The following is a 14,235-nucleotide window of genomic DNA, read 5'->3' as shown; positions in this document are numbered from 1 at the left end:
AAGGAAGGCATCCTGGAAGAGACAACCATGAGCCAGCGCTTGCCTTCAGCAGGGTGGCCGTGGGGCCATGCAAACCCTGGCTTGACAATCCCTCCAGAGGAGTGGTGGTGATGAGAGGGGACACAGAGAATGGGCTTCAGTGTCATCCCTGGGCTCAGGGACGACTGGCTGTCTTTGCACTGAACTCACTAAATGTTGCTGGGCTGCGTCCTAACTCCATGTTCTCCTTTGCATCAGACATGGCACTCGCTGTGCAGGAGAAGTGGCCGCTTCAGCCAACAACTCCTACTGCATCGTGGGCATAGCGTACAACGCAAAAATCGGAGGTAAGGCCTGGGGCACCACCTGGGAGCCAGGGGCCTGGGGCAGGGTGCCAGACAGCTCCCTTTCCAAGGGTCTCAGCAGCCTCACGTCCCTGGCCTTGGCTGTGTCAGACACATGGGCTGGAGGCAGCTTGGCCATCTGTGCACAGGCGGGTGGGGCTTCTGAGACAGGAATTGCCCACTGTTTTGTCTGCAGAGCCATCGAGGGTCCCATCAGAAGGGCACCCCCTTTCTGTCCCCTGGTCCTGCTAGCCTGGCTGCTGCCTCACCTCTGGCGAGCAGAGCACCCCTCCTAAAAAGCCACCTTGGTTCTTTCCTGCTCACAGTCCTTCAGTGGCTCCCCATCACCAGGTAGATTGACAGTCTACCTGGGAGTGAGGCCTTTCCTAGATTCTGACTCCCACTCAAGCCTGCTGGCCCACTTCTCCTGCCCCAGCCCCTCAGCTTTAGCCAGAGGACATTTGTCATCATGTCCCCCAAACATGCCTGGTCCTGCCTGTCTGTGCCTGGGCTCACACCATTCTCATCCCGGCCTCTCCCACCACTCCATTGGCTCAGTCCACCTGTGACTCACAGCCAGCTCACATCACACGCACTCTGCTCTGTGAAGCGCTCCCTGGATCCAGCCACCCCCATCTTGTTCACCAGGGGACCGGCTCTTCCTGGTCCCTGTAGAGAGCAGTGCTGACCCCGGGAGTATCTGGCTTTGTGGTTTAGCTTCTCACACTGGTAAGTCAAGCTGTCCTTCTAGGATGGGGCTTTGGAGTAGAGTCACATGTCTTTCTGTTCCCCCTGGAGCCTGGCAGTGTGACAACTCAGTCACCAAGTATTCTGAAGTGCCCATGAGATGCACATCACTGAGCCAGGAACTGGGCTGGAGGAGAGGGGTGCCACATAGTCTCGGAGACTGCCTACCTCACCTGGGAGGCCTGTCTGCATCTTGATTTGAAGATGCTTGAGCTCACTCAGATGGGCATGGTGGAAGCCACCTTCCCAGGGCGTCACTGTCCCTGCCACTGTGCCTTTGTGGGGACGGCTGCAGTCCTCTCAGCTCTACTTATGAGCAGGCCAGGGTCTCCGGATCACCCAGTCCTTGGAAAATTTCAAAATTCTTTTTTTTGTTTTTTGTCTTTTTTTGTCTTTTTTCGTGTCTGGCAACAGACCGCAACCCTCAGTGTCACGCCCGTACCGGACTGGGACCGGCAACGGGATCGCAACCCTCGGTGCTGCGCCTGCCCCTCGCTCAGCCAATGAGGGGGAACCGGTCTGTATGTGGGATCCGAACCCTCAGCGGGAGCACCGCCACGCTCCCAAGTGGCGCACTGTAGCAGTGCGCCACCGGGCCGGCCCTCAAAATTCTTGAGTTTCAAAAAGAGGGTCCCCAGTTTTTACTTAATTAGCACTCCCTGTTTTTCCTTTGGAAGTCTTTGGAGTGGCTGGGGTTTGTCATTCTGTGACAGAATGAACTCCAAGGATGTGTTCTGCAGAACAAATCAGGAGACTGTCAACTGGCCTCACTCCTCTGGGGACAGTTCTTTTACACTGAGGTGTGTACCTGGCCCTGGGCCTTTGATGATGAGTGAAGACCCCTGAGCTGTAGAGTCAGGCTGACTTGGGGGCCAATCCCATTCCCACCCCTCACTGGCTGTGTGTTCTCGGACAATTTACATAACCTTTCTGAGCCAAGGTTTCTTCACTTGTGGGGGGAAATGGCAATGATGCAGCTGCCTCCTCAGGTCTGTTCTGACGATGAAATTAGATACCGTGTGTGACACTGGCTCAAGGCTAAGCCTGCAGGGAGTGGCTGATCTCCATCCCTCCTGTCGAAACTCTCAGAGGGAGAATAAAAATGATTTGTGTTGCTTCAAGTGGAGGGGGTGGACCCCACCTTTGGGGTTGTTGTGCTTTGCTCTCAAAGGCCCTAGACTGGCAGCATTGACATCGCCTGGGAGCTGTTAGAAATGCAGAATCCCCCACCTCAGACCTACTGAGTCAGAGTCTGCATTGTGACAAGATCCCCAGAGGATTTGTCTACAAATGACAATTTGGGAAGTGCTGGTTTAGAGGACTCTCTGGGGTCATGCAGGTAGGTGACACCTACATCATGGATTGTGAGGAAGAGTCAGTGGAAGTAACCTACGTGACGAATCTCTCTGAGAAGGTGCACAATAAATACAATTTGTTTCATTAGATAGCAAAATTGCATACCTAATTTTCCCAGATCTGGAGAGAGTGCCTCCACTTGCAGGGCTTGGGGACAGGAATGCTTTTCAATGAATGCACTGAATATTGTTGAGCACTTGCTGCATGTATAATACTGGGCCAGCCATTGAGGGGGAGAAGAAAGAGATAACAGACACAGTTTGGGACCTTCAGGAGCTCAGCATGTCTTTGGGGTAACAGTACCAACAGGGAAGACAGTATGGGACCACGTGCTGAAATGACAGGGGCAGTAAGGGAGCTCCAGGAGTGGCAGGCAGGCACCAAGTGAGGGCAGAAGTATGAAGGTCTGGCTTGGGCTCAGTACAGAGAGAGGATTCAGCTGCAAATGGCAGGAGTGTGCAATGGAATGAGCAGCCTGGAGCTGGGGCAAGCATGCCACATGCAGACGGGGGACTTGAGGAAGGCTGTGCAGAAAGGCAGGTATGGGATTAGGCTGGCCTTGGCCCAAGGACCCTGTGACAGCTGATGGCTCCGAATCTGCTGTCCACAGCTTCAGCCTCTCCAAACAGGCAGCCTTCCCTCCCTCCAAGCCCACTTCTGGGTGGGGCAACTTTTTGGTGCCCCTAACATAGCCTTTCCCTCTGAATGTGGGGACACAGCAGGGGGTTTACCTGAGTTGCCCCCCGAGCTGACCACAGAGCTATACCTTTTCATATCTTGATTTTTTCTTTTTCTTTTTAGTCTCTGGTGATTATAATGTATATCCTAACTTATCCCAGTCTATCTGGAATTGATGGTATACTACTTCATGTGTAATGTGTAAATCTAAAACAGATTGTTTCAGTTTACACTCACTCTTATCCTTTGTGCTGTTGTTTTTATAATATTTTGCTTCATATGTTATAAGCCCACAGTGCATTGCTATTATTCTTGCTTTAAACACTCAGTTGACTTTAAAATACTTATGAGAAGACATATACTCACCTACACCAGTAGCACTCCCAGGGCTCTTCCTACTTTCTCTAGCTTCAGATTTCTATCTTGGTTGCATTTTCCTTCAGCCTGAAGAATTTCTTTTAGTATTTTTTGACATTCAGGTCTGATGGTGAGAAATTCTCTCAGATTTTATCTGAAAGTGTCTTTACTTCACTTTTGAAAGAAATTTCACTGATCGTAGAATTCTAGCTTGACAGGTTTTTCTTTCAACACTTTAAAGAGTTGTTTCATTGCTCCTGACACCATTGTTTCTGACGATGAGTCACTCGTCATGCTTATTGTTGTCCCCCTTTATGTAATGTGACTCCTTACTCTGCTTTTATAATTTCTTTTTTAATGTATGCTTTGCCTGTGACTTTCATTAAAGTCACCTTTTGTATAATTTTCTTTGTATTTATCCAACTTGGGTCTTGATGTGCTTCCTAGTGGGTTGTTCTTTTTTTCTAAATCAAATTTGGAAAAAATTTTGTCAATATTTCTTCAAATACTTTTTCAATTCCATTTTCTCTCCCTTCTCTTTGGGTACCAGTTATAGTTGTTAGACTGCTAACTACACCTCACAGGTTATTGAGGCTTTGTTCATTTTTTAAAATCCCTTTTTTTCCTGTATGTTTCAAATTAGGCGATTTCTATAGTACTGTCTTTAGGTTCACTTATCCTTTCTTTTGTTTTGTCTGGTTTGTTCTTAATCCCATCCATTGATTTTTTTTTTTCTTTTTAAATCAGATATACTTCCCTGTCTTATGATTTTCATTTCATTCTTTTTATTTTAGACTCTTTAACATGTTTGTTAAGAGTTTCTTTAAAATCTTTTGTACTAATTCCAATATCTAGTTTATTTGTGGATATGTTTCTAATAACTGATTTTTCTCTACAATGGATTATGGATTCCTGTTTCTTTGCATATGTCTAGTAATTTTTTATTGTACAGTAGACATTGTTATGCTAAATTGTAGAGATTCTGGATTCCATTGTCTTTGAATACCATTGAGTTTTGTTCTAGTAGTTAAACTGAACTTGTGGAGATTTGATACTTCATTTTTTTATGGTTGGTCTCTTTTTGATTTGTCCTTGGTCTTAGGGACAATCCCTTAGCCCAGGAACATAGTCTTTACTCCCAGACCATGATCCTTTTGGTTTTTCAATGGAAAACCTGAAATGTTTACCAAGACCTCTTATTTTACAAGACTCAAACTCCAGATTGACTCCCCTGCAATGGGCAGCAGCTGAAATACCTGCTCAGCCCATTCCCCTTTTCATCTGTTGTTTTTCTCCTGGATTTCTCACAGTCTTGCCCAAGCAGTTCAGGGTCAGCCACGTATTCAAGACGAGTTTATATGTCCTCCTCTGTAGCTCTCTCCTTTCTGAGATTTATCCTCTCCATTTCCAGCTGCTTTGGCAGTCTCAATCTCCATCCCCTGCCTCCTCAGGAGAATAAGATTACATTTTTCTGATTTAGTTCTAGCCTCTCTGCACCAAGGGAAATGGGGAGTTCCCACAGAGGAAAAGTCATGTAATCTCAATCATACCCAGTATGGTTCTCTTCTTCTTTTAGGAATCAAACCCCCTGCCTGCCTCTGCCTTTTTCTAGTTGCTCTCTAATACCCTTAAAAAGTAGTTTTTTTAAAAAATAAATGTTTTGTCCAGAGTTTATCATCTTTAGAAGAGTTAGTCTGATATGAGCTACTCCGCCATCTTGAAACTAAAGTTTGTGGTTTATTTTGCGTTACCAAATGGATTGTGTGTTATCTATTGCTGCATGACAATTATTCCAAAATGTAGTTGCTTAAAACAATAAACACCTGTTATTTAGCACACATAAGGGCTTAGCTGAATGGCTCTGGCTCAGGGTCACTCATAAAGTTGCAGTCAACGGTTGGCTGTCACTGAAGTCTGAGATTTGACTGGGGTTGAGGGAGGATTCGCTTCCAAGATGGGTCACTTACATGGCTATTGGCTAGAGTCCTCAGTTCCTTGCTGGCTGTTGGTAGGGGGCCTTGATTCCTCACCATGTATAACTCTCCATAGGTTGGTTGAGTGTCCCCATAACATTGGTAGCTAGCTCCCCTCATTGCAGGTGATTAAAGAGAAAAAATAAGGAGGAAGCAACATCATCTTTTATGACCTAGTCTCAAAAGTCACACATCATCTCTTCAGCCTCACTCTGTTCATTAGAAATGGATCATTAACTCTAACGTACACTCAAGGGAAGAGATATCTGGCTACACCTTTTGAATGGAAAAGTGTAAAAGAATATGTAGGCATAGTTTTAAATAATCACAGATGGCTTCCTAAAAATTAGACTACATATTTATACAAATGGGATAACTTTTTTCTACCAATTTTCTTTGTAAAGCTGCACACTTCTTATAAGTTTTATCACATAAAAATAATTAAATTAAGAGAAAGAAGTAGTAGAACTGTGAAATTATATCTTAAGAAGCAAACTCCTCCAGCCCCTGGGGCCCCCAGTCACATCATCCTCAAGTGCCTCTCCTACATTGGAGAGAAATTATACACTCAGAAATTTGTAGAGGCACGTGTTATCTTCATGGCTTTCAGAGAGGAGAGTGGGGTACTCCTATGTTTTTAACTGGAAGTCCCTGGTGTATTTCATTTTAGAGAAATTTTAATTTTTTATTAAGTTGTCAAACTGTACATTGATGATTTGTGCCCTTTTTCTAAATGTAATATTGCCATAAAACATGTTTAAAATTTTTATGATGTCAAATTTGTTCATCTTCCTTTATGAGTCTTGGGTTTGGGATCTTGCTTAGAAAAGCTCAAGGTTATAAATCTATTCTCATATGTATTTCCTCTGAAAACTTAATTTTAGAACAATAGTTTGTCTTTAAACGTTTATGGTTTTGTCTTTTATGTTTAGCTTGTGATTCCATATGGAATTTATAACTGCGAATAGTATGAAGGGGAGATCTAACTGTATTTTGCCCCAAATGATCTCCACATGCTGCCCGTATCATATCCTAGATTCCCATATGTGCATTGGATCATCCATTATGTTTCATTTGTCCATTTCTTTTTAAGCTCTAACAATGCCATGCTTTTCATTATAGTGTAGGAACATTTTTGGTTTTTGGTAAGTTAAAGGACACATTTTCTCTTATGGTTCTTTTCCAAAAGTTTCTTGGCTATTCTTGCACATTTTCTCTTTCAGATGAACTTGAGAATCTGCTTGTCAAGTTCCATTAAAAATCCTGTTGGGATTTTGATTGGGATTGCATGGAAATTATAGATAATTTGGGGGAGAATTGACATCTTTACAATATTGAGTCTTCCCACCCAGGAACATGGTATGTTTTTATTTATTCAGGTCTTCTTTTACATCATTTAAATAAGTTTTATAACTTTCTTTATACCGATCTTATACACTTCTTATTAGGTTTATATCTAGGTTGGTTTTTTAAAAATTATATTTCTAATTGGTTGTTATTGAAATGGATATAGGAAAGGTATTGATTTTTGTATGTTGTTTTTCTTTTCTGGCCACCTTATTGAACTCTATTGGTGTTATTATTTTTTCCCTGATTCTCTCAGCTTTTCTAGATAGATGTAAATAATAGCTATCTGTAAATATAATGGTGGTTCTATCTCCTTAATATTAATAACACTCATTTATTTGTCTTGTGTTATTTCAAAACATAGGGACTCGCGATGAATATTGATTAATGAATGGTGGTTTATAGGTTCTATTGTTTTATTTCGGACTTATGCATGAATGTTTCTAATTTTATACTATTTGTAAATGTCTTCTGTCAGTTTCCTGTAGTTACCATATATAAAATTAAGGACATTTTATTATATTCCTAGATTTCTAAGAAGTTTGATCATGAGTTGATGCTGAATTTTATTATATGATTTTTATTTAAGCATCTATTGAGATAATTATATTGCTTTTTCAACTTTACCATTTAATCTGGTTAATGTAGTAAATTACATTAGTAGATTTCCTAACACTGGAAATTTCTTTCTTTCATCCTTGAAATAAATTCTATTTGATCATGAATATTGTTCCTTTGATACACCGCTGCATTCAATTGTTAATATTTTATGATGACTTTGCATCTTTATTTATAGGATAGATTGAACTGTTTTTTTTTTTAAGTCTGTCTCCAGTTTGGGTATTAGAGTTATGCTGGTCTTGTAGAATGAGTTATGAAACTTTCTATCTTATATTGTGCTGTGAAACAGTTCATATATTGTGGACATTTCCTGAATCTTGAAATGTTGGTAGCTGATTAATCAATTTGACTGGATATGCAGACTTTTTAAAGGGCCAGTTCTATTCAGGTTTTCCATTTCTCCTTGAGGAAATTTTGGTAATTAATTTCTTCTACAAAATTATCCATTTCCCAGATTATCAAATATATGACATACATTTGATATTATACTCCCATAATTTAAAAATGTCTTTCATATTTATAGTTATAATTGTTCCTAATCTTATTTGTGACATCTCTCCTTTTTCCCTTGAATAATGAAAAAGTGCTATTTCCTATTAAATAAGTTTTTTCAGGGAACTAGTTTTTTAAATTTATTTTCTCTTTTATGAATTTCTACTTTTTTTTTGTTTAGCTTCCATTAGCTTCTTAACATTTATTGTTGTTTTTTCTTAGCTCCTTGAATGGAATGCTTATTTAGTTCTTTATTTTCAGACTTTCAATAAGTGTTCTATATATTTTCCTTTCATTACCTATCACTGGTTTAATTATATAGTGGTTTATTGCTATTTATTTCTGAATAATTTTTCATTTCAGCTTTGATTTTTTTTCTTTAATCCGGAAGTTATTTAGAAGATTTTTAAACATTTCCAACTGAAAAAATTTTTTGTTACTCCTTTTTTGTTGCTAATTTTTAACTTTATTGCATTGGAATGAGAGACTGTTCTATATAATTTCTGCCTTTTGGAATTTTTTGAGAATTTCTTTGTAGCCTAATACACTGTCTTTCTTTTCTGCTGCTATAACAGAATACCATGGAGTGGGTAATTTATAAAGAAAAGAAATGTATTTCTCACTGTTCTGGAGGCTGGGAAGTCCAAGGGCATGGTGTTGGCATCTGGTGAAGGACGTCCATGATGGAAAGGCAGAAGGTGGAAGCAAGCGCACGGGATGGAGAGAAAGACACTAGGGGCGAGACTTGCCTTGTAACAACCCGCTCTCGCAGTAAACAACCTGTTTCCACCACAGCAACATTAATTTATTTCTGAGGTCTCTGCCCTTATGACCCAATCACCTCTTAATAGGCTCCATCTAGGGCCGGCCTGGTGGCGCACTGCTACAGTGCGCCGCTTGGGAGTGCGGCGGCGCTCCCGCCGAGGGTTCGGATCCCACATACAGACCAGTTCCCGCTCACTGGCTGAGCGAGGTGCGGGGGCAACACCGAGGGTTGCGATCCCGTTGCCGGTCCCGGTCCGGTCTGGGCGCGACACTGAGGGCTGCGATCCGTTGCCAGAAACGAAAAAAGACAAAAAGGGAAGAAAAAAAAAAATAGGCTCCATCTACCAACATTGTTGCATTGGGGATTGAGTTTCCAAAACATGAACTTTTGGGGGACACATTCAAAGTATAGCATACATGTTCAGTTTTTGTAAATAGTCCAATGGATGTTTGAAGAGTATTTTTATTCTATACTTAGTACAAAAATCTATGTGTTAGATTAGAGGTTGCAATGGATGGCTCAGAGACTGCCTTTGGCCTGAAGATGTGTTTTGTTTGACCCACACAGTGTTTTTTAAAGTTTGTGCAAACATTTACAAATCAATAGATTTTATGGAAAAATGAGGATTTGGGGTTTCTCTTGAAAAATCAGAAGCTTTGGCCTTACTGGGCCTTCATTCCTTTATGGCAATGGTTTGCTGAAGCTGTGTAACAGCTGCTTCTAACTCAAAGGACAGTTCACTCATCCCTGCCATGCCCTTGTTAATAGACCTGGATGCTTCAGCTATTTACCCTGCCTGCCTGCCTGGTGCCTGTAGGCATCTGCATTTGTCACCTATGTGTTTGATTAAGCTTATTCAAAAGTTCTGAAGTCTTTCTTATTTTTTGTCTACCTGATCTATTTCTGAGAAGCGATGTCAATCTCCATGATGATTATGGATTTATCAACTTCTTTTCATTTTGCTATACACATTTTATAGCTGTCTTGCAAAGTGCATAAAAGATATCTCTTCTTGGTGTAGTGAATCTTTAATCAGTATAAAAATCCCCTCTTTACCCCATTTTTTTTTGCCTTTAGTTGTACTTTGATATTATTATCGCCACACCTGCTAAGTTATCTTATCATCACTTTCCACATATATTTTTTCATCCCCTTATTTTTAACCTTGGTTTTGTAAGCAGCATGTATCTCAGTTTATTTTTTGACCCAATTAAGAATCTCTTTAAAGAGGAATTTGATATATTTACACAAGTGCTGATTTGGATTCAGATATATTTGGATTTATTTCTATTAACATATTTTGTTTTCATGCATGTTCAAAATCTTACCTATCTTTATTGGGTAGATGTAGTCCCTTCTTTATTTGCTTTCATTCTAATGGCTTGAAGTTTTTACATTCTAACTCTGTTTTTCTGTTACCCTGAAATACATGTATTTGATTTATATTTCTCTACCATGTTTGGCATTAATCAGTACTCGTCCACTTCTCCTGAGCAAAACAAGAACCTTGCTGCAGCTCTGCTTTTCTTTGCCATTTTCTTTTTTTTTTTTTTTGTCTTTTGTCTTTTTCCGTGTCCGGCAACGGATCGCAACCCTCAGTGTCGCGCCCGTACCGGACCGGGACCGGCAACGGGATCGCAACCCTCGGCGTTGCTCCCACGCCTCGCTCAGCCAGTGAGCGGGAACCAGTCTGTATGTGGGATCCGAACCCTCGGGTGGGAGCGCCGCCGCGCTTCCCAAGCGGCGCACCATCCAGTGCGCCACCGGGCCGGCCCTTCTTTGCCATTTTCTCCTCTCCCTCATCAGCTCCCTGAATTGGGATCATCCAGGATTTTAATTCCATATTGTTTTTAACAGTTTTACATTATGTATCAATAATTATGTGAGCTTAACTACAAAGGTTGACTAGTTTCTTTAGCCACCATTATTTCTTTTATCTTATGTCTTTCTTTCATGTTAAGTTTTTTTATTTTACTAGATTTTGTCATCTATTAAGTCATTCATTCTTTCAAAAGGTTTTTTTTTTTTTTTTGTCCTTTTTGAGACCGGCCTCACCGCGCTCAGCCAGTGAGCGCTGTGAACGCACCGGTCATCCCTATATAGGATCCGAACCCGCGGCGGGCAGCGCCGTACTCTCCCGAGTGCGCCACGGGCTCGACCCTCAAAAGATATTTTTGAGTGCTTGCTATATACTCATATATGAATGGTTATATAGATAGTAAGCTTTCTGAGTCATTTTTAGGAAGACTTAAAATGTCTTTATTTTCTCCCTACAAACTTGGCTACATTTAGATTTAAAGTTCAAAATAATCTTCACTCAGAATTTTAAAAATATTGCCAATGGTTTTTAGTATACAGTATTGCTGATAAGGAATCTCTCTTTGTCTCTGGTAATTTCTTTTGCTTTGAAGTCTACTTTATCTCATATTAATATAGCTGCTTCTGCTTTCCTTTGTTAATGGTTACATGGTATATCTTTTTGCATCCTTTTACTTTCAATCTTCATATATTGTTATATTTGAATTGAGTTTCTTGCAGGCAGCATAGATGAGTATACTTCAAAAAGTTCATGGAAAAATAGAATTAAAGATAAAACAAATCTTCCCATGAACTTTTAGAATTACCACCATATTTGAGCTATGTTTTTTATTCTACCCTGATAATATCTGCCCTTTAATTGCTATGTTTAGACCATTTATATTTAATATAATTATTGATACATCAGGGCTTACGTCTGATATTTTATCTTTCGTTTTTTGTTTTCTCTGCTTTTAGTTTCTGTTTTCTTTTTCATGCCTTCCTATGAGTTGCTTGAAAATGTTTTAGAATTCTGGTTTGATTTATCTGTAGTGTTTTTGAGTGTATTTTCTTGTATAGCTTTTTTTTTTTTTGTCTTTTTGTCTTTTTCCGTGTCCGGCAACGGATCGCAACCCTCAGTGTTGCCCCTGTACCAGACTGGGGACCGGCAATGGGATCGCAACCCTCAGTGTTGCTCCCGTGCCTCGCTCAGCCAGTGAGCGGGAACCGGTCCGTATGTGGGATCCAAACCCTCGGGCGGGAGCGCCACCACACTTCCCAAGCGGCGCACTATCCAGTGCGCCACCGGGCTGGCCCTTGTATAGCTTTTTTTAGTAGCTTCTCTTGGTATTACATTATATATACACAAGTTATCACCGTCTATGGGTATTGTCATTTCACCAGTTTGTGTGAGGTATAGAAACCTTACCTTCCTTTACATCCCATTATCCTCCTTTATTTATAATATTTACAATATAATAGTCTTAAAAATATGTACATTTAGAACTACATCAGATGGTATTTAGAAAACTCAAGAGGAAAAAGAAAGCCTAGTGAATCTGTAGGTTTATTTCTCTTACTGAATTTGGATATTCTTTAGCCATTATTTGTTTGAGTACTTTTTCAGCCTTCCCCCCTTTCTCCTCTCCTTCTAGAACTCCCATGACATGAATTTTAGATCTTTGCTTTTTTTCCCACAAGTCCCTGAGCTTTGACTATTATTATTTTTTTAAGTCTCTTTTCTTTCTGTTGTTCAGCTTTGGTAATTTCTACTGTTCTGTTTTCCAGTTCACTCTCTTTTTCCTCTGTCCCCTGCATTCTGTTGTTGAGCCCATCCACTGAGCTTTTTATTTTGATTATTGTGTTTTCAGTTCTAATAGTTCTACTGATTCTTCTTTACATCTTCTGTCTCTTTGCTGAGACTTTCTGTCTCTTTGTTGAGGCTTTCTATTTATTCATTTGTTTCAAGTGTATTTGTAATTGCTCACTGAAGCATTTTTATTGTGGCTGCTTTAAAATCTTTGTCTGACCATTCTTACATCCCTGTTGCCTCAGCGTTGTCATCAGTTGATTGTCTTTTTTCATGCATTTTCAGTCTTTCTAGTTGTTCTTGGTATGGTGTGTGATTTTCATTTGAAACCTGTACATTTTGTATTACATTATGAGACTGGGCATCTTATTTAAATCTTCTGGTTAGCTGGCTTTCTCTGACAGTGCTGCAGCAGGGGAAAGGGGGCACCGCTTCGTGATTACTAGGAGTAGGTATCATCTGGGCTCCCCCATCATCCTCTGTTGATAGCTAAGGGAGGGAAGGCTTCTCATGATGCTGAGCAGTGTGGGAGTTCCAGCTCCCCACATGCCTCCAATGACACCACAGTGGAGGTCACCTCATGACTGTGGGCGATGGTGAAAATCCCGACTCCCTCCCAGGCCTCCTGATACAACTCCAGGGAAGAGGGCAAGGGACACCTCGTTGCTGCCAGGCGGGGGAGGAAGACCAAGCTCCTTGTGTGGTATCTGCTGACACTATGGGAGTGGGCCTCATTTTTGGCTAGTGGCAATAAAAGCCCCACTTCCTACTTGCCCTTTTCTGACATCACTGGGCAGGGGGCAAGGGCTTGGGCACCTTGTTACATCGTGAAAGGGCAGGGGTCTAGGCTCCCCACTCAGCCTTGGCTACTGCAGGTGAGGGTAGCACCACACTTGTTTTCTGTGGTGTTTGGCCCACTTAATTTGAAGTTTTTTCCCATTTGTTCTGTTAAACCAGTCTCCTTGTGTGTTTGTACTACTTTATAATTGGGTGCTTCTCTTTTGTGCTGTTGGCTTTCCTCAAGTGCTGCTGATTCTTGGTTGTCCTCGCGTGATTGTACTCACAGACCCCTATCTGGCTGTGGGTGGTTGTCTGGTCTGATGGCAGTTCTGGGATGTGGAGGGGGAGAGCCCTGTTGCTGGGTAGCATTTCTCCTGGGAGAGCAGCAGGTGGGTCCCCTATTCCCAGCACACTCTCCTGGCTCTCTGGCCTGAGCACGTCTCTCACTGCATTAGCCTTTGGGTGAATTTGCCGCTGCTCCCTGCTCAGCCTGGATCAGGAGGCAGCTGACCTGCCACCACCCTAGCCCCTTGCACTGATGCCTGCTCAGGCCCCTCCAGTCCTTGCACACCAGGCCTTGACGTTTCCAGCACTTCTGGAATCATTGCCATCTCAGCAGAAGTCTTCTCCTGCCAGGCCCTGCCTCCTTCTGCCAGTTATGCCACCTTGCTGTCTTTCTGCCTTTCCTCAAAGCATCTTGTCTACTGATCTTGTTCTCCAGAGCTGTCACAGATTTGCTATTTTTCTTTTAAATTTTATTTCTAGGGATTTGGGCCCTGAGGAGAGATAAACTGTATACATTGTCTTCCTTCTTGGTCAAGTCTCCTTTGTATTTTATTGTAATGACAGTAACAGCCATCACTAACCACTGGGAGCTGTCAGATGCTACACTAAGCATTCATGCTCATCTTTGCTTCTAATCCTCAGAATGATTCTGTGGGTTAGATATTATTATGGCCATTTTGCACCAGGGGACACTAACAATCAGGTGCCTCACACGTCCAGGCTCACACAGCTGCAAGGAAGCAGAGCATAGCTGGACTCAGGCCTGTTTGCCTGAGCTGTGTTCCGCCTCACAGCTGTAGCTCTCTGATGCTAGGACATAGCAGTGGCTGCATGAGGACAGCTGTCACTGAGCCCAGTGGCCGGAAGCAGAAGCAGAAGGGAAGCTTTCATGGTGCGCAGGTG

General features: G+C 41.8%; 1 protein-coding gene across 1 annotated transcript in view; it reads left to right on the top strand.

Annotated features, from left to right (window-relative positions):
- Nucleotides 1–14,235, top strand: part of PCSK6 (proprotein convertase subtilisin/kexin type 6) — a 136,367-nt gene that overhangs the window by 19,589 nt on the left and 102,543 nt on the right. The window contains exon 6 of the mRNA XM_008571193.1: nucleotides 238–326. Coding sequence (XP_008569415.1) covers nucleotides 238–326 — 89 coding nt within the window. The remainder of the gene's footprint in view (nucleotides 1–237; nucleotides 327–14,235) is intronic.

Source organism: Galeopterus variegatus, unplaced genomic scaffold, assembly GCF_000696425.1.
Source record: "Galeopterus variegatus unplaced genomic scaffold, G_variegatus-3.0.2 Scaffold36, whole genome shotgun sequence".
Classification (NCBI taxonomy): Eukaryota; Metazoa; Chordata; class Mammalia; order Dermoptera; family Cynocephalidae; genus Galeopterus; species Galeopterus variegatus.
The sequence above is the reverse complement of the archived record's forward strand: the minus strand, read 5'-3'. Positions and strand labels throughout refer to the sequence as shown.